Source organism: Populus trichocarpa, chromosome 11, assembly GCF_000002775.5.
Source record: "Populus trichocarpa isolate Nisqually-1 chromosome 11, P.trichocarpa_v4.1, whole genome shotgun sequence".
Classification (NCBI taxonomy): domain Eukaryota; kingdom Viridiplantae; phylum Streptophyta; class Magnoliopsida; order Malpighiales; family Salicaceae; genus Populus; species Populus trichocarpa.
Genome location: NC_037295.2, coordinates 6,178,064 through 6,199,126, shown reverse-complemented (window position 1 = coordinate 6,199,126; position 21,063 = coordinate 6,178,064). Strand labels below are relative to the sequence as shown.

The following is a 21,063-nucleotide window of genomic DNA, read 5'->3' as shown; positions in this document are numbered from 1 at the left end:
ATGGTTTAATGTAATATTAAGTATTTTTGGAAAATATACGGATAAAAGTGAGAGATTTTAAACTATAAGGATAGAAGTGGAAGATTGATAAATCTATAAGGACAAAGATGAAGTTTACTTTAAACTGATCATTACGTCTAGGCTGCAACCATGGTACTGATAGCATAATATTGTGTGTGGCAATGAATATCCAAAAAAGAATAATTATAAAAAAAGAAATGGAAGAAGCAATGAGAATTTTAGGAGTCTGATATTGACAGACTGACGACAAATAAAGATATTCCTCTGTGTATATTTTGATCTAATGTCAAGCTGTTATTATGACTTTGTTGTAGTTTTGCATGCAATGGTTAATTTCAAGCACTCGGACCCACGACTTTGTTTCTCTCTTTGTGCGTGAGCTGTGATTTTGGAGCTTCATATAAATTATCATATATCATGATTCATTTCCTTCATATATATTAATTTGAAAATCAAGACCGAAAAAATAATAAAAATAATACAATTCTTGAAACTAAAGATCCTGCTTTCTTGCTTAATACCTAATTATCATAAGATTAAGCAAAGACAGGGTCCATGTAATTACCCTATATCGTAATCTTTTTGTCCTTTTTTTCTTCTTCTTCTTCAAGAAATGCCTGCTAAAAGACTTTAAGAAGCAACGAACGTACGTCAACCCAATATAATTAACCTATTTTTCTTTCTTTTTTTTCCCTTCTCCTTTTGTTTTGTGGTTGACCTGATATGCAACACCCTCTTCTCAGCCTTCTGGGAGATGAAGTGACAACGAGCGGATTCAACCATGTTCAAAAGCACCACACTACCTGGAAAACAAAAGATTCCCACATAAAAAAAGAAGGAAAAGAGCCAAAAAAAAAAAGAAAAAACTCATGAAAAATACGTATATCGAATGGAAATTTAGGTTTCTCACTTTCTTTTGTATATAGATAGATAGATAGATAGATAGACAGACTAATGGAACAGGAAAGGCTACTACAAGACTTAACAGTACCATACATTCCAGCATGCTTTATGTCTTGTATCACGACGAGCATCCATCACTTTTCTAAGTCTTCCAAGCATCTCCTCTTCGGTGAATATCCTACCAGGTGAGCTCAAGAAGGCACTTCTTCTAATGGGAGGAGACCATAATCCACTTTGTTCATAATCAAAATCAAACTCACTTGCATCAAAGAATTTGTCGAGAAGTCGGTCTGAAACAAACTTAGAAACCAGTTGAATTTTTTTAGGAGAGGAAGATGGATTAGGCAGTGAGGGTGACGATGAAGATGACGTGGATGTGGATTTAGGAACATCCATTTCATAAAATCTTCTTGAAACGAAGCTCAAAATGAGAGAATAACAAGATAACCAGAGCATGCTTGAGATTGGTGAAATTGAGACGGAGAAAACATTTTTAGAGGGGAGGGTGGAGGCTGTGGAGCTAATGATGGTGATGGTGGGTACGATGACAAGGACGTGTATGGCTGTATGCAATCATAGAGATGCCTTAAATATCAGGTGAGAAGTTTAGGGAACCAGAACCATTTTAAGCTTCAAAACGTTTGTTTTATTTTATCCAAAGACTATGTTTGGTGAGCAAAATTCGTATTTCAAGTTATCAAGATACGTGCATATGAGTATATTCTATGCTTACAATTCAATAATTCAAGTTGTTTGGTAAGATTTAAAAATATAATTTTATATTAATCTTTAATATTTTTAAATATAAATTTTTTAGGTTTGAATCTTATACACATACTATTTTATACTATTAATTAGATTTTAATTAGAAAAACAAATTACAGCATATTCGAACCCGTGATTACTTCGAACCCGTGATTACTTGATCATCAAATCTTTGATACTAAATCAAAAAATTATCTTAATCCAAAATTTTAAGTTGTTAAATAAACTTTAACATATAATTTTATATTAATCTTTTTGGTACAAATAGAAGTTACATGTTAACAGAAAACATTAATCCTACCAATGCTGAAAAAATAGATTTTAATTTATACCCGAAAATTTAAATATCGGAGATTGACTAATTAGATATATGTTTAACAGAAAACATATATCCACCGAGTGAATGGTGTGTGGACTGCCGTATACAATCAATTATTCGAAGAACATATACAAGTTTCTGGCTGTTGGCCCAGTAAGATAAAGAAAAATAAAGATTTAATGATGGAATGACTAATTGAATTGATGCACATGACACTCAATTTAATCTTCTTTTTTTTTTTTTAGTGCTGGCGGTGTTAGTATATTTTATTTTTTTCATTATTATTAATTTGAGTGTCTGAATTAGCTTGTGCATATCTCGATTAATCTTACTGGCCCTAAAATTAACGACCATATAACTCTCCAGTAGCTCTGAGGTTTATGAGACTCGAACCGGTAAACTCTAGAGAACAAATTTATAATCTAATCAGTTGAATTATATCCCTCTAAATTGACATAATCTATTATTATGATTAGAGAAGATGGGTGTAAGATTTATTTAAAAATAAAAAAACAATTTTTTTTATTTGGGCTAAATCCTGGAACTCGTAGCGTGCCGACTATCTTCTTTATCAAGCTCGTGTATGTGGAAATATTGTATCATTTATGATTAGCATGGTGGAGAGTCGGACTTATTGTAAATTAAAGCTAATTAACACATATATTAACGCTAAGTTTCTCTTTAATTGAGTTTGAATGGATCATTTGCAATAGACTGATGCACCACTAAAACATTTCTTATAAATAGATATTATTTGAATTTGAATAATATGATAGATAATGTAAAATTGCACAACGCGCATGCACTCACTTACACATACTTTATTAGCAATCATTTGCTCACATGTTTACCTGAATTTCATGCATCATAAACCCATGATGGACTATGATAAATCATGATAAAGAAAAGAGATGGATAACACCAATATATGTTTCTGTTTAAAAATTAATAGTAATTATTTTTTTAAATATTTTATACTTGAAAATATATTAAAATAATATTTTTTTTTTTTATGGATATTTACAGCCAATTACTGCAAAATAAGCGGGCAGTATCGTGGATCAATAATTAAGCTATCACTATTCAAGAGTAAAATCAGCACCAGTAATTGAACATGCCATTTGCCATCATCCCTTTTGTTTCAAACGAAATCTTTGTACTTGGGTCTTCAAAGTGGCATGGGGAATAATTGGTGTCTAGAATAGTTATTGACATGGAAGTGCTTTCGAATAAACTAGAGATATCAAATCCATGAAACATATCTTATATCAATTAATTTATTTCATCTAAAAAACTAAAAGCTTATAAGGTATGGTTCATTCTCAACATTATAGAAAAAATAAACTACAATGTTATGAATTGTGTACTTGATTCAAATAATGACTAATTAATGACGGGTTCTAATTTTTTTCTAATATTTTAGTAATGTACAATCTTTTAAAAAAAATTAAAAGCCATCACTCTTTTACTGTGCATCATGACATAGTTCATTGTGCATTAACATGGCAAAATGATTGTTGAATATTAAAGCCTTGGAAGAACATAATCAAAAGGTTGATGAGAAAATGCAACAATTGTATGAGAAATTACATTTCATGTCGAAGGAGCAGGAAAGGAAAAATGAGTGATTCAGCTCGAAGTTAGATTCCATTATAGCTTCATTAAATATTTATAAAGCTAAGAGGTCAATAAAAAAAAATAGAATTGTAGTAAATTATGATGGTATTCTACCTTATCCCATAACAAATCATAGAAAAGAAGGAATTGGAAATCAATAGATTTAAAGGGTAGGGTACAATATGGCCTTGCCAAAAAAAGAATTATCAGTCTTTAAATGAGAAATCTAAGGTGTTAGTTGAGGAAGTGTCAAAAGCTCATAAAGTTAAACTTCACTTCTATACAATAATGGGTGGAGATAGCTTCATTATACCTAAAGGGAAAAACAGAGATATGGTATAGGGGATTCTTGTTTTGAGGAGAATATTTCGCTAGTTAGGAAGAATTTATTAAGGGACTTTGAATGAGATTTGGAATAGAGAGTATATAATGGAGGAGTTTAATAAATTGGTGTAAGATAAAAATGTGGAAAAGTATCCAGAAAAATTAAAGGAACTCAAGTTTCTCACGAGTGCATTGAATCTATATGCTTAAGATCTCAAGCTCCCTTAGTGGATTAAAAGATGACATAAATCCTATGCTTAAGATCCTTAAACCTACTACATTAATAAATACCTACTACATTAATAAATGCTTTTGAGTAGGCTAAATGGTAGAAGGAATCAAATTATACGTTGGATAAGAAAGTTAAGATCCTTCAAAGAGCTAACCTTTTTTTTGGTGCAAATTGAGCTATATGTAATCTATCAACCTAATCTTTTAATCATTCTAAGATAGAACTAGTATTTGGGCAAAAACATTAAGTTGAAACCTTACAAGAACAAAGAAAAAGGTTAGGTCGATATTTTAAATGTGAAAATAAGTTTGTTCATGGGCATCAATATAATGAAAAAGGTTGCATATGATAGAAGGACTAGAGGAAGAAAATAATGAGTTATTAAAAATATTTGAAGGGTAGAATTATGAAATCTTGGGAAATTATGGTAAAGTGGATGGACATGGTTTATCCTTAAATGCCTTAGTTGAGAATTATACTTATAACACCATTAGGATAAAAGGAAGTTGTTAGGGGAGGAATTTTATTATCTTGATTGATAGTAGAAGCACTTATAACTTCGTAAATACTTAAGAAGTAAAAGATGTTGAAGCTATAATGGTTACAACTACTATGTTGGTTGTTATAGTGGAAAATGAGGATGTGATGAGGTGTGATTCCAATTGTCCAGGGCTTACCTGGCTCATGCAGAGTTATGAATTTAAGGTTGACTTGAGGGTATTAAAGTTAGGAAAGTGTAATGTAATTCTTGAGATAGACTCACTACGAATTTACTCTCCTATCTTTTTTGATTTTATAAAGATGAAACTATTATTCAATAAATAAGGAAGGATGATGGAATTAAGAGGAGTAGTTAAAGTTGTTGAGTTGAAGATGATTACATATGCTAAAGTACATAAAATCTTGAAAGAAGCAGTCTATAGATTCATAGGCTAATTCCTTGCCATGGAAGTAATTGAAGAAATATGAGGAAAAGAATAAGACAAGGCATTGAAAGCCTTATTGGAATAATATAATGAAGTATTTATAGAACTTATACAATTACCACTGATTAGAACTCTTGATCATAAAATTCCATTGATTCCTAGATCTAAGTTAGTGAACATCAAGCCCCACAAGAGTTCTTGTGTACATAAAAAAGAGATAGAGAAACTAATTAGAGAAATGCTACAAAATGGAGTAATACAACACAACTACAACTTATAAGCCTTTCTAATACCACTTGTCAAGAAGAAAGATAACTCTTTAAGGTTATGTATTGTTTGCATGCAACTTGACAACTTGACAATTAAGAATAAATTTCCTATACCATTAATAGATGACCTAATGGACGAGTTACATGATTTATAGTTATTCTTAAAGCTTCATCTCAGATTAGGATATCATCAAGTAAGGATGTATGAGGAAGATATTGAGAATACTACATTTAAAACACATAATAAGCATTATGAGTTCAAAGTAATACCCTTTGGTTTAACCAATGCCCCATCTACCTTTCAAGCCCTAATGAATACAATATTATAACCATTTTAAAAAAGATTCATGTTGGTATTCTTCGATGATATCTTAATACATAGCGCCTCATCTAACTTACATTTGCAACACTTATGGGTGGTCTTGGATACTCTAAAGAAAAATTAGTTATTTGCTAAGAAGATAAAGTGTTCATTTTGTTAAAAATAAAATAAAATAGTTGGGGCATATCATATCTATAGAGGAGGTAAAAACAAATCCCAAAAAAATTGAAGCAATGAGGAATTGGCCAATACCTCATTCAGTTAAAGAGTTAGGAGGATTCCTGGTACTTTCTGGTTTATTGGAAACTCATACGAAAATTTAGGGTGATTAGCAAGTCACTCACTGAGACATCAAAGAATAATAATTTTAAGTAGAATGAAGAAGCATAAAAGGCTTTTAAAGAACTTAAAATAGCCTTGTGTGAAGTTTTAATGGTAGCTCTTTCAAATCTCAACATGAGCTTTGTATTGGAGACTGATACCATTGTTAATGAACTTGAAGTGAGTTCAAAAGCATCTTGGTTTATCCATTTATATATATATATATATATATATATATATATATATATATATATATATATATATAAAATATGTGGCCATTTTGATGGAAATTGAGAGATGAAGGCATTACCTTAAACGTGACCAATTTATCATTAAAACTGGTCATAAAAGTTTAAAGTTCTTGCTGGAATTGAAGATACACTTCAATCTAGAAGAAAGGCTTACAAAAAAGGATTAAGGTATATAATCCAGTATAGAAAATAAAAATAAAATATTATGGCAGATGTTTTGTCTAGGAAAGTAAGCAACAAGGATTGCAATGTTATTAAGAAAGTTGAGGAAGGATGCATGACGGTTATTTCTGTAATCACACCAACATGGTATGATCAAGTTAATGAAACTATGAAGAAGACAATTAGTTTACAAAGGATATTGATGAAACACTAATTAGTGAAAATAATTGGCCAGATTTTATTCTCACATATGGGGTCTTAAGATATAAAGAAAGGATTGTTGTTGATAATAATTAAAGGTTAAGAGAAATGTTAGTCAGCCTAGCCCATGATTCATAAGTGGGAGGATATGCAGGAGTACAAAACTCTCATAAAAGATTTAAAATGGTGTTTTACTAGTCTTCTATAAAACCTTAGGTAAAGAAGTTTATGGAAGAGTGTGAAGTATAAAAGCAAGCCAAAATGGATAGGGTGTCATAACCAAGGTTGCTTCAACTACTGCCTATTTTTTAAAGAACTTGGAGGAACATAACTATGAATTAATTAAAGGGTTACCAAAATCAAGTGGAAGGAATGTAATACTAGTCATTGTGGAAAAGTTTACTAAGTATAGACACTTATTGGTTATAACTCATTCATTTACTACTTAGGAAGTTACACATATGTTCTTAGATCACATTTACAAATTCCATGGATTGTCTAAAATTGTTGTTACTGACATATATAAGATTTTCATAAAAATGTTCAGGAAATAGTTGTTCAAGTTATTAGGACAAATTGAAAGAGTTAATCAATGCCTAGAAATATATTTGAGATGCATGACAAGACTAGTTATCTTAGGCCCAGTGTTGGTACAATTACAGCTACTACTCAACCATTAAAATGACTTTATTTTAGGCATTATTTGGTTATCCTCCATCAGCAAGGGAAATAAATATACAATCATCAACTTCAGTGGTAGCAGTGGAGGAGGTGGTATCATAAAGGGCAAGTTTAGATTAACGGATACAACTATAGTTGGAAAAGACAATGAATGTAATGAAACTAGTGATGATAAAGGCAAACCAGAAAAAGAATTTCATGAAGGGGATATGGTGTATGTCAAGCTTCACTCTTACAGGCAATTAAGGCACTTAGAAGGAATATTAAGCTAAATTTGAGGTTTTATAGACCCTATAAAGTCATATAAAAGATAGGAATTTTAACTTAAAAGATACAGTTACCAAAAAGAGTCAAGATTCATCTTGTGTTCTATGTCTCATTTCTTAAAGGAAAAGTGGGAAATAATGTTATGATAACTTTACAATTGTCAGTAACAGATGACAGAGAAAGAGTCAAGGTTAAGCCTATAGCAATCTTAGATAAAAAAAAAAAAACCAATGAAAAAGGGTAACCATGCAGTAGTAATGAGGCTTATATAGTGGTTAAACTTAATAAAAAAAGGATATCACTTGAGAGGAGTTTGAGGAATTGTCCAAACAATTTTCAGAGTTTAGCATAGATTCTTAAAGACAAGAATCATATGAAAAAGGGGACATTGTTACAAATCAATAATGAATGAAAGAAATAAGCATATGTGAAGAATGTGGATTGAATAAACAATACATGAGGGAATAAAAAGAGCAGTAGAAGCCCTTATACTTCAACTTATTAAATGTCCAGAAGCTATAGATAGTTGGAGGTAGTTAGAAGCATGTGGTAGTGTTATCTAAAAAATAGAGTTAGAAGTTAGTTGGGTTGTTAGAAAGGTTATTTGTTAGCCTTGTAACTGAATCTTAAAAGTTAAGTAAGAAAGAACATAATATAGAAGTAATTCATTTACCACTCTATGTTTTCTATTTCTACTTCTTTTAATTTTTTTTTCTTCTATTCTATTGAGTTTACTAGCTTGTTAAGACGAGTGCTTAATATAGTCCAAATCCAAAGTTACTCAAAAAACAAATCAGGATCATGTATCTAAGGTCTCCGGTGGTCAGGAATGATGATTGACATAAACGAGTTTTATTTTATTTTTTGTTTTTCTCTATTTGATCATAAGAACAAAAAGAAATTGTTTTTCATATGTCATTCTAAAAACAAGACAAGTGTTTAAAATTGATCATGATTTATTAACTGCCTAACCCAAGAACATAAAAAGCCATAAAAATATTATAAAAGACATAATAACCTAAAAAAATGTATAAATTGATAAAATTATATAAAAAATAAACCTAATTAATAAGCTAACACGTTTCTAATGTTGTTGTATAATATATTCTTGAGTCAAGTCTTTCATTTAATTCAATAAAATTATACATTTTTTTCATTTTAAATTTATCATTGAGCTATATAAAAAATATTAAATCAAGATTGTTTAAAATATTTTAAGAAATTAAAAGTTTTAAAAATACTCGACCATGGAAATTTAAAAATTAAAGATTTTAATTTTTTTAAAAAAATAAAAGTATATTCTTATGTATCTTAATGCCTTTTAAAATATATATATATATATATAAGTTATGCTGATTTGAATAAAAATAAGTGACATAAATCATAATTAATAAATCAGGCATGGGGCTAACATGGGTTAACCTAATAAAATAAAATAAAAAATTATATTTGAGTTTTTACTAACCTACTCTAAAAAGTTTTAAAACAATACATGTGGATGTAAACTATAAAAAGAGATATATAAGGCATGAAATGCAATATAGTTAACTCACATAAAAAAATCAAGAAACAATTCATGCGGAAGTAGACTATAAAAAAAAAAAATATGAGCCATGAAATATAATATAGTTATCCTACATAAAAAGTTAAAAAACAATTAATATGATGTAAGCGATATATAGTTATCTCATATCAAGAAATTAAAAAACAATCCACATAGATATAAGCTATAAAAAAAATATGAGGTTTGAAATATATTATATTTGTCTCACATCAAAAAAGTTTAAAAAATAATTCATATGAATATAGACTATAAAAAAAAAATATTAAATTAAGCATTCATAAATTAATTTTATATATATATATATATATATATATATATATATATATATATATAAAATCAAATCTCAGGTCATTTAAGTTTTGGATTGTCCCGACAACAGATTAACCAAGTTTGACCGAGCAATTATACATTTAAGTTTTTATGATTTGAAACTCAACTAAAACCCCAAATCACCCTGGTCTCGAGTCAGGCTAAGGCCAGTGTCATAATAATGACATAAAATTTATTAAAAAATTAAATATTATACAATGATGTGATAAATATAATAAAAAAAACATAAATACTTCAATAATTATATAAAAATATATAAATCATCTACCCAACTTTTGCAAGAAAAAAAAAACAAAAAAACAATAGGACGAGCAACTCCTTGGGTGGCTCGTTCTTAAGAGGTTCAGGAAGTCTCGTTAATTATATCAAATTCTTGATTAATTAACTTCAATCGTGTAATCGTTGACCGTAAGTTAGAGAGAGAGAGCATGTTAACCAGGGAATGGTAGGCAGTCCGATGGGAGGCTCGAGCAAATATTTATTAACAGACAACTAAACAGATAATTTAATGCAAATATGAGCTCCATTAAATACCATTTTGAAAGCCATAAGTGTAACACTTCATTCCTTGTTAAGCTGTTCGTCAGCTAAAACAGAGGAGGAAAAACTTTTTAAGATCATAATAAAATCAATCCACCGACCTCCTAAGTTGGCACCTTTGAGAAAATTTTACACAATAATGGTGTACATAGAAACAGACGCAGCAAATCAAACCAGCCACATCTCAACAATGTAATAATCAGATTAGAATCCTAGCTTGAGCAGCACCCTACTCTCTTCATAGCAGAAACATCTTTACTAACATCGATTTTCTCACCTTTGGATGGAACAGCTGAAGCAGCTGCCTCATCACCGGTCTCCATAGCTTTCTTGCTCACAATGCGATAGATCTGAGTAAGCACTTCAGCAAATGCACTGTCAACATTAGTAGCTTCCAAAGCAGATGTTTCCATGAAGTAGAGCGACTCCCTCTCAGCAAAGGATTTTCCATCCTCAGTTGAGACAGCCACAAGGTGGCGAAGATCTGATTTATTGCCAATGAGCATCACGACAATGTTAGGATCTGTATGATCCCTCAACTCCCTTAGCCACCTTTCAACATTTTCAAATGTTGAGTGCCGGGTAACATCATACACAAGAAGTGCACCCACCGCTCCCCGGTAGTAAGCACTAGTTATGGCACGGTACCTATAAACACAAATTGTAATTTCAGAGAACAACTAGGTGGAAGAAAGGGCAGTAGGTGTTTTGTAAGTATAGAATTGCAGAAGCAGAAGTCATTGCAACCCGTATAGCCAGCCCCTAAATAGGCTGGACATCTACGAGCTCCTAATAGAGGCACAACAGCAAACATTTTCGTGATAAATCTAAAGATTCAGTCTCATGAATCCCTCTGTTATGCATGGTTGTTCAATCAGATGTTAATCCTATAAAAGCGTTCATTCTTTTTTCATATTAAAGGATTAATACTTGGCAACCGGTACCCAACGACCAAGTAGTTAATTTGAAGGGAAAAAGGAAGGAAAAGAAAAACATGAAATCATTAAACTATCAAGTCACATTCTGCCAAGTTGTTACAGATCCAGGTCCACATCCACATCCACATGCTGTATGGTAGTCAGTTCAAGGGAAACCAACTTAACACCAAATTTAGCACACCTTAAACTTGCTTTTTTAATAAAGATAAATCATCATACAATTCATATAACTTAATCGTTATAGTGGTGAATGGTTAAGAACCCGGTCAAAGATCCTCACAAATATTTTTAGTTTCCCTTGCAACAACAGATTGATTTTAATATCATCACAGCATGGCCATGGTGTAAATAATGGCAGTAGATTGTAATAGAGTAACCAAAGAAGAAAAATTAGCAACTGAATTAAAAATGATTAAGCTTTAGTTAATCCGAGTCAAAGCTTGGTAAAATCAGAAACAATATTTTTGCCATTTTTTTTTAAGCAAAAGTCCCATGTTGAAGATTACCACATTGTTACATGAAACACGCTACTATTCAATTCCAGGTGAAAAGGTGGTTCAATAATACCAAGCATAGACTATTCAATCTCAAACTACTTGAGGTAGGTAGATGAAATGGTCCTTCAACATAAAATGATAGATTTATGCTAGATTTTGTCTTATTCATTGAATATTTAATGTTCTTCACCCATAAAAAATTGGTAGTATTGAGCTTACACTATTTGTCTTTAAACCATGAATGAGCTAAATATTTGGTTTTTTTTGGCTAATACTTGTTTAAAGAAAACAAATCTAAGCTTAATTTAACATGTATCTAATAGGCACCCAAAATAATTCAGTTAGAAATTACCTTAAGATGAATAACAGAGTGGGGGGGGGGCTAGCTTTGGGGGGGAAAACTTTCTAAGAACAATATCCACAATAGCTACTACCTAGACAGTATAAATGTGGGATGTATCTGAACAAGCAGCCAAGTGTCTGCCATATAACAGCCATTTTGTTTATCTGTTTTACCACAATTTTATCACATCACAATCCACTGCAACCACAATATTAACTGAGAAAAGATAATTGAACACATGCAGTTTTCTATCTTTAAAATGCAACCATTGTGTCAATATCACTGACACATAAGCACATGACAGCATACTATTTCAACCTCCACCTCTCTATCATTAATAGATTACACAAAGGCATACAAGTGCGCTGCCAATGGATACAGGTAAAAAGCCAACTTTCTTTAAATAAAATGGCAATGGTGTATATGTGATAAACAGAGTCACAAAACATCGAAGGACTGGACCTTGGTAATGATGCCATGACATAGCATGAGCTCTATATTTTGACTCAGATCATCAATAAACACCATTGTTCATATAATTTTTTTATGTCTACCAACCAGATAGCACATTTTGAAAGGCAGTCTGGGAAGCCAAATAATACATCTGTCAAGGACAATTTGAACTTTGACATACTTCAACTGAGGTTTATCCACAAGTTCAGATCAGTTTTATGCCAATTTATAAGCAGACACAGATTATTGTGTTATACCTCCTAAGCCACATATTCCACCCTTGGTTACATCATTTATTACTTTATCATCAGCATATATTTTCAAAACTGTCCTCCAATCCAAAGGAGTGTTACACTTTTAGTTGAAAACAGTTACGTGATTAATCAAAATAATTTTTAGAAAGTCATGTTTTAGCATGTACCTCATTTTGAAAGTGAAATGGATAAAATGTTTCATCACACAAACGGATAGTTCACAGTGAGGACCAAGGAAGTAAACTTCAAAGAACATGAGTTAGTTTATTTGTGGTTTGTTAGTAGTCATGAGGCAAGATGGGTGCCTTAGACCTAACAAAATCTTGAACACAGATCATGGGAGACCTAACAAAATCTTGAACACAGATCATGGGTTTCATCTCTGACAGACTGCACCAATAAACTAATTGGCATGTTTGGAAAGTAAGATTTTGAAGAAGCTGATGATGCAAATTGATGACGAGACATTAAATGACAAATACATGGTTTGATCATGCATGACAAAGCACATGATAGTGATATGCAACAAAATGCATATTGACAACAATATCAGTGAAAATGCATGCTGAAAGAATGTGACTGTAAGATAAAGTCAAGGCTTCTCTAGCTGAAGAAAGTTGAAGTAGAACAAACACCGTAAACAAAGTCATGAAAACTATTACAGATTATATGCTCAATTAATCTGTAGCCTAAACCAGCCAAAACTATCTTATATGCACTCAAACCTAGAGTAAAAATTTCAGAAACCTCCCTGACTGCAGCTCAAAATTTTAACTCTTCAATAAAATAAGTTTGCAATACAAAATGTGCAACAGCTACAACACGCCCATTCCAGCTTTTACATGGTCTCTACCAACAACTAATACCAAGCAAGATTACAGTGACTAACTCCATTTCATTACAACACATTCTCTAAACTTTTGATATAAAATCAACATAACGCCTATAAAAGTTGCAGAATGTCAAGATCCACAAGTTCAGGTTGCGAATCTAAGTCCAAATCCATGAATAATCAAGACCATTGTCTTAAAAGCAAAGCAAAACTTCTTCACTAACAAATCTCCAACCTAAACTCACAAGATCCAACACCCAATTCACTATTCCTTTCCTCACTTTTTACAGAAACACAAAAGCCTACAAACCAAGACCCGGATCACAAAACAGTGAATTACTTCAAAAGCGCACACACACACAAATGCATGAAACAAGAAAAAAAACACATAAGAAATCGCAAAATAAAACCTCTAAATAACTTAAAAACACCCAACATACCCAGATCACAAATTACAAGAAAGATAACAGGTAAAAGAAAGAAAAACCAGATCACAAAACCAAAGAGAAACACAAAAGAAGCAAAGAAATTGGCAAACGGACCTTTCTTGGCCAGCAGTGTCCCAAATCTGGGCCTTAATGACCTTGCCATCAACATTCAAGCTGCGAGTAGCGAACTCAACACCGATAGTAGACTTAGACTCCAAACTGAATTCATTACGAGTGAATCTTGAAAGCAGATTAGACTTGCCCACACCTGAGTCACCAATAAGAACTACCTTAAACAGGTAATCATAGTCATCTTCAGCTCTGTATCCAGCCATTACTAGTTGTCACACGCTACCTTTACTCTTCTTGCTTTGCTTCAAAGAAAGGAAGCTACGGAGAGAGAGAGGGAGAGAGGGAGAGAAATGGTGGTGTTTTCTTTTGCTTTTCTATGAATCTTTTGGTATTGTTGTGAGTTGGAAATGGGGGAGACTGCTGTCTCTCTGTCTCCTGTGCTTTTGCTGGGCTGGACTCCCAAGTGAAAGTTGGAGAGAATGCCTATAATTTAACACTATTAATTAATTAGTATTTATGGTTTTGAGAAACGATGGTTTAATTTAATTCCTACGTTTAGATTTTGTTTATAACTTATTCATTTCTTTAAATTTTTTTATATTTATTAAAAATAGAAAAGAGGAAACATAATTACGTCAAACTAGATGATTGATAACGCAAGCTGCAAGTCGGACCAAAAATTTATAGAACAAAAAAAAAAAAAAAATTAGACTGCAGCGAGAACTCAGGGTAATATAATAACTTTTTAATTTATTTTTTTACTTAAATTAAATTATAAAAAAAATTATTTGATAATTCAATCAATTTAACAAGTTTAAAAATAGCTTAAACAACAAGTAAGACCGTAATTTGGTTTTGCAGCTTAACCGACCAAATCCATGATCCAGGTCATAAACTCTATTGGGTTTAACATTTTTTTTTATAGAAATTTTTTTATTTAATTATAAGATAAAAAAATAAATGCTTGCAAGATTGAGCACCAACCAAATATCGGGATGTTTATTTCAGATCATGATAGCCCCATAAAAAACAAACTAAAATAAATTATGAAGACTAAATCAAAATCAATCAAATGTTAAAGGATGAAATTAGAAAATAAACATACAATAAAAAACTAAAAAAAACCTTGTGTGTGGGCCTGGGCGGCCTAATGAACCTAAGCCTTTAAAACAAAGCTCAGATAAATGGGCTTGCATGCGTACCTAGACCTTTTTAATTTTTTTTATTAAAGAATAAAGCAAACAACATGTCTTCTGTTGTGACAGATAACACATCGTATGCTTGATTAAATTCCAATCATAACAGTGATTGTTGGAAAATCAAGGGGCTTGTTTGCTCTAAAAATCTATTTTCAACCTATTTTCACATAATAAACTCCTTTAGTACATCAAAAAAATCAATTTATCAACTTAACAAAACCCAAAAATGGTCCAAAAACACAAAATTAAACCAGTAAAAAAAACTTTATACTGACTACAATCTACTTTTTTTTATGTAAGATGAAGGTTCAAAAACACCTTAATGGGTTCTTGTCATCAAATGAAGTCTTTTGACAATAAGATCAACCTTTTTTATTTGAGGAATATAGCCAATCAATGACTTTCTTTCTCTGTTTTCATAATCCAATGACTTTCTCTCTTGATCCCCTCTCGTATTCAAGAAATGAAAAATAAATAAAATAAACTTTTAGACCAAAACTAAAATTTCAAAAACTATAAGAACTGAAAAATTAGAAAAAGAAATATATGTGAATAAAAAGTATTGTTTTTTCCTTGAATTTGAGATGGCCATGTAATTTCTTCTTATTTTATATTTTGGTTCTCTTTTGTTTGAATTTTTCTTTACTACGAAAATTTTTAGAAATTGATCATGAATTTTTTCATAAAAAACTGTAATAAAAAAAAGGTTTGCTGACAAGAGAAAGACAGTAGGAAAAACCAGAAAAAATCCAAATGATAGAGAATGCATGGTTACCTAGCTATCAACGAAGCTCTTAATTGGGACACCATTTGTTTTTTTGGGTAAATTAATGAAAATCCATTCTGAGAAGGCATATTATGCTTAGTTAATTACAAGAGGATCGTGACAGATTTCAGAATTGGAGTTTTATTCACTTACTACACTGAAATCCAAGGCAAAGAAGAATATTAAAAAGAAAAAGAAAAAGAAAAAGAAAAAAAAGATTGTTTCTTTCCTCTTCTTTGTTATCTCGTGGTGCTATCAAACACACACCTTTCAATTTTATAACACGTTAATAAACGACGTGTCGTCAGCAGATCTGAACCTGTGGTCCAACACCACTACGCTGATGCCTGAACACCGACGAGCACTCCGGCAACTCTCCAAGATCGGCAAACAACGACTCATCCTCATCTCTCATCGGGAAAAACATTGATGCCATGTCAGCATCGGCCTCTCCCTCTGCAAAAAAAGGTGTCTCAAGTATAGTTGAAGAGGTTGTCTCGATTTCACCAAACCAAGAAAATTCATCTGAAGTTGTAGTCGTAGATATGAGTGACCCGTCGTTTCCAAGATCCGTGAACTTTTCTTCATGCTCAGGCTCTGGGTTATCAGGATGGGTTGTGGAGACTTCGGGTTTGGTGGTAGTGTTGTGTTTTGGAGAGGAGGAGTTATGGTGGTTCTTATGGTGGTTGTGGGATCTAGAAGGAGGTGGCCAAGGGTGGTTGTGTTCACAGGAGTAGGTGATAACTAGCATTGTTGGGTCCACTTTACTCCTCTCTACTTGTTTTCTAGCTGGACAGCCCTTTGAACTACTACACCTATAGTAGCCTCTGTAAACAACAAAACATAAAACAAGAAGTACCTTATCAATGTCTTGAAATTCTTGATCAACATTTTTTATCTATCTTGTTCTTGATAAAAAAAAGAAAGAAGAGAAGATTACATGTTGTTACAATCATCTTCTGTTTCATATATATATATATATATATATATATATATATATATATATATATATATATATATATATATAATTTAACGCATTAAAAAAAAAAGAGCTCAAAATCAGAAAGCAGTCTGGACAATGTCTTGATTTACAAGACCATGCCTGCAAGATCTGTGGCGATGAAAAAACTCGCCACTTATTATCTATGGCAACGAAGAAACTGCCGCCAGAGAATGGATTTGTATAGAGTTCAGTTTTTATATTTGAAAGATATTGATCAAATTTATTTGCATAATTCAGCAACTAATCACATATATTTACAGTAAAGAAATGCTCTGGAAGCATAATTTCCGTCGCTATAATTTTTTTACGATGAGTTTTCATTCATTCTTTTTCTGGAACAGAAAGAATCAGTCCAAATGCATTTAAACAAGATAGACTTCAATGAAAGAAAAAGGAAAGATGTGTGTGATCGGATTTGGAAGAAGAGGGAAGGGTTACCTGGGGTAAGGTGAGCCTTTGATTGGCTTTTGGCCATACTTTCTCCAAGCCCAAGAATCAGACGGCGGTGAAGCATTTTCGCCCTTCAGCCTTGAGCCTTCTAAGTCCTTGATTGGCACTGAGACAACTCTTTTTTGCATGGCCTTCTTACTGATACAAACACCATTAGGTCAAATATTTCGTTTTCAGCGCGAATATCTATCGTGCATGCTTATAAAACAACCACGGACATGCCATTTCTTCCTCTCTTTCTCTCTCCAACTAAGCACACATACACCATGATCTCTAACTCTGCGAAATTCTTCTGAATAATTCTAATGAATGGGATATGTAAAGATTAAGTACCTTCGTTTGGGAGAGGAAGTAGAAGGCATCTTCATATCGTTAGAAGGAGGTGATTCTGGACCGCTTTCCTGAGCACTATTGTCATTTTCTTCTTGCTCAGTGATCAGAGGGTTGATGTTGAACCTCCTGTCCATTGTTGCTCTTAATTTGCAGCCGCCGCAAGAGAGCTGATTTCTGTACTTACTGGATGCCCTTAATCACCGAGGATATTCAGATGCCGGCAAAGATGATGACCATAGAGGAGAACAAGAAGGAAGAGAGAGAGAGAGAGATTGGGTTTAGATGGTGATTTGAAGAGAAAAAATAAATGGGGGAGAAGGTGGAGAAAGAGAGGTGATAGCCCTTTTAAAAATTGGCCGCCATGTTGACAGATGCGCTTCTGATATTTACATTATTGAGGTTGTGCAAGCTAATGTGAATATAATCCAAAACTTAGTTTTCTATTGCAATTTGATGACGACCCTTCCTTCCTCTAGCTTTGATTATTCCAAACCCATGTCTTGATTGGAGCTCCACCAATCAACACGCTTCATTTTTTGCCCTAGTATATTATAACATTTCTCCTCTTGTTTTTTGTTTAGCCTTTTATTTTTTATTTTTTTCCCAACAACCATCTAATTAAACATATTTTATAGTTTTTTTTTTTTGAGGCTTCAGACAAAACTTTAATATATGATTAAGTACTTGGATTGAGACAGAAATTGTTTTTGAAATCTTGGGCTCCATAACAATTATTGAATTAAGGCCGATTATAGAATTGATCATTTACTACTCCCAAGTTCAAGTTCACAATGTACACAGCCATAGAAAATAAATGTGCTCCCTCTACAATCAAGGGAAAGTTTTATTTTGGAGCGTACTTGATCTTTCTTTCGCTTCATTGAAGGAAAAGAGAGATATAATGAGGTTTCTTGTTTTGAATAATCATTGAAACTATACTAAAAAGACCATAAAATCAATAGCTAGAATAATATATAGATGAAACAGAAAAAAAAAAGATTTAGAAAAACAAAAGAAAAGAAAAAAATACGGAAAAAAAACTAGTCTTACCTCCATTAACTAAGATTTCATGTTTTTATGTCCATGATCTCATCAAATTTGAACGAGTAATTAATTAGATATTACCTTCATTCAATGCCACTAGTCTAACCTCCCCACCCTACTCCATCCTTAATCAAAACCAATTCTTTAATCTTAATTTAATTACTCCATATAACCTTCATTAACTGTGTTAAGGTCAAATTATCCTGATACCCTTGTTAATTTATTGATTAATTAATGACTAACAAGTTTCTTCTAGAAGATAAAAATATCCATGAATAACTAGGTCCTTCTCATAAATGACTCAGTTTATTTTCTGTCTGGTTAGAATTTTAAAGCCCTTCTTTAGGGTGAGGAAAAAAACTGATTAAACCAAAAACACTAGAAAAAAATAACTGAAAAAACCGAACTGTAAAAAAAACCGATTTTTTTTTTAAAAACCGGCCGGTTCGGTTTTATAAGGAAAAAAACCGAACCAAACCGAACCCAAACCAAAAAAACCGGAAAAAAACCGAGCTAAACCGGAAAACAGAGCAAAAACCGAGTCAAACCGGAAAAACCAATTTTCCGAGCCAAACCCGGAAAAACAGAGGCGAACCGGAAAAACAAACCGAGCCAAACCGGAAACAAACCGATCCAAAACCGAGAAAACCGAGCCAAACCGGTTTGAACCGGTTTTTATCCTAAACCGAACAGAACCGAAACCAGTCGGTTTGAACCGGTTTTGATTTTTAAATTTTTTTTTTATTTAGTTATTTTTTTTTATATAAAAACTGAACGAATCAAAAATAATCACCTCTATTTATTATATTCTTTCTAATTTAAGCAAGAATGTCATGGCACTTCTATCGATTTTATAGATATATTTTTAAAAAAAAATAGCACGGTTAGCAAATTTATTTAAGAAAATAGCATATTGGCAAAACAAAATGAAAATATAGCATATTCTAAAAGGTAGTGTCACTTCCAATGATGTAACATATTTTTTTTAATTTTTTTTAATCAAAGTCACGCTAATTTCGATGGGGCATCAAGATTTTGTAAAAACGTTTGTGTCATTCAGAGAGGTGCAATCTTTCAAAAAAATAATTTTTATATTTGTATGCTAAATATTCAATAATTTACACTGCTTCGTATCACCCCCACATGCAATAAGAATTTAATTTGAAAAGAGATTCTAACTAAGAGCTTGATAAAGAAATAATTTTTTATATATATTGAAAAAGGCTTATTTGACTCTCTACTCAAAATAAAAAATAATTTAATCATGGTTGAAAAGCTATTCACGGTTTTTTTTTTTTTTAATTATTATGATTCCATCTGAGAATGCGGTGCAAACCGTGTTTTTTAAAATTCAATTATTTTTTATTAAAAATTAATTTTTTTGTGTATTTTGGATAGTTTTTATGTGTTAATTTTAAAAATAATTTTTAAAAAATAAAAAAAAATTATTTTAATGCATTTCAATATGAAAAACACTTTAAAAAACAACTGCAACCATATTCCCAAACAGACTACAAGAAAAATTATAAATGGGCCTCAATATTAATAAAAAATCTCTTATTAAGTTCCAGGTAATCTCTCTTCCTAAATTAAATTTTTATTACGCGTGGTGAATCGTTGCAAATTAGAATAAAAACATATGAATCGGCAACCAGTAAATAAAAAATTTAAAAAAAAAAATTTCTTGAAAGGTTGCGTCAATAACACTCCCTTTAATACAAATTTGTTTTTTTTTTTTAAATTGCTGCACAACAAGGATCGGTGCAACTGGCACGACTTCTCAGATTTATATTATTTTTTAAAATAAATTTATCGTTAATTTCTAAGAACTCCGATTTCTCATCCATAGCTCAAAAAACTTGTGATGAAAGAAATAATTGTGTTTGATCTGTTCCTCGAGAAGGACATCTCTTTGATAAACAAAAAAAGAAGAGAAAAAAGAGACCAGACGGAATATATACCATCTTTATGTCACCGATCATTTGTGTTGATTATTATGCAATCAACGAACGATTATTATATGCAATATTTCTAGAAAACATCTTGTTTGAAGAGTTCCCCTTTTCTTTTTTCCTAAAAGAAATAAATCTTGCTGGGTTCTATCAACGCAGGCTTCAAAACTAATTTGGCCTGGCTCTGGATACTTTATATATACTTTATTCCGGAATCCTTGCCATTGTTGACTAAGTCATTTATTGCTAGGTCTACCAGTCTCTCTCGCACAGCAGAGGCATGGAGAGAGCCCATTGGCTAATTGTTACATCAAGAACACCGAAATTCAACGTTCTAGCTAAGAGTTAATTGATGCGTTGAGCAGATTGACAGCGACCTTATTTCTTCACCATGCTATTTTTTTCTTAAATATTGTATTACGACGAGTTGCTATGCACTGTTCCCGTCCCTGACTTCCATTAACCACGGCGACTTTCTTGCTTC

At 31.8% G+C, this 21,063-nt stretch overlaps 2 protein-coding genes and 1 long non-coding RNA gene across 3 annotated transcripts; all 3 read right to left on the bottom strand.

Annotated features, from left to right (window-relative positions):
• Positions 1-422: 422 nt before the first annotated feature.
• LOC18103191 (uncharacterized) lies at positions 423-1,566 on the bottom strand. Its single transcript, XR_002976759.2, has 2 exons — positions 1,018-1,566; positions 423-824 (listed from the first exon to the last, which is right to left on the bottom strand). It is a non-coding gene; the product is annotated as an uncharacterized LOC18103191 (long non-coding RNA).
• Positions 1,567-9,979: 8,413 nt separating this feature from the next.
• LOC7463818 (ras-related protein RABA1d) lies at positions 9,980-14,332 on the bottom strand. The gene is made up of 2 exons (XM_002317360.4): positions 13,875-14,332; positions 9,980-10,663 (listed from the first exon to the last, which is right to left on the bottom strand). The coding sequence occupies exons 1-2, from the start codon at positions 14,093-14,095 to the stop codon at positions 10,228-10,230; spliced, it is 657 nt and encodes a 218-aa protein (XP_002317396.1). The 5' UTR covers positions 14,096-14,332; the 3' UTR covers positions 9,980-10,227.
• Positions 14,333-15,840: 1,508 nt separating this feature from the next.
• Positions 15,841-18,081, bottom strand: LOC7463819 (probable WRKY transcription factor 65). The gene is made up of 3 exons (XM_002317361.4): positions 17,584-18,081; positions 17,239-17,388; positions 15,841-16,624 (listed from the first exon to the last, which is right to left on the bottom strand). The coding sequence occupies exons 1-3, from the start codon at positions 17,715-17,717 to the stop codon at positions 16,102-16,104; spliced, it is 807 nt and encodes a 268-aa protein (XP_002317397.1). The 5' UTR covers positions 17,718-18,081; the 3' UTR covers positions 15,841-16,101.
• Between the last annotated feature and the right edge of the window lie 2,982 nt (positions 18,082-21,063).

Bases quoted from the DNA above. Each gene is read 5' to 3' on its own strand.
- LOC7463818 (XM_002317360.4), bottom strand. From the start codon at position 14,095: ATGGCTGGATACAGAGCTGAAGATGACTATGATTACCTGTTTAAGGTA. The intron at 10,664-13,874 runs GTCCGTTTGCCA...TTGTGTTTATAG, and splicing joins GACACTGCTGGCCAAGAAAG to GTACCGTGCCATAACTAGTG.
- LOC7463819 (XM_002317361.4), bottom strand. From the start codon at position 17,717: ATGGACAGGAGGTTCAACATCAACCCTCTGATCACTGAGCAAGAAGAA. The intron at 17,389-17,583 runs GTACTTAATCTT...TGTTTGTATCAG, and splicing joins ACTTCCTCTCCCAAACGAAG to TAAGAAGGCCATGCAAAAAA. The intron at 16,625-17,238 runs GTAACCCTTCCC...TGTTGTTTACAG, and splicing joins AAAGGCTCACCTTACCCCAG to AGGCTACTATAGGTGTAGTA.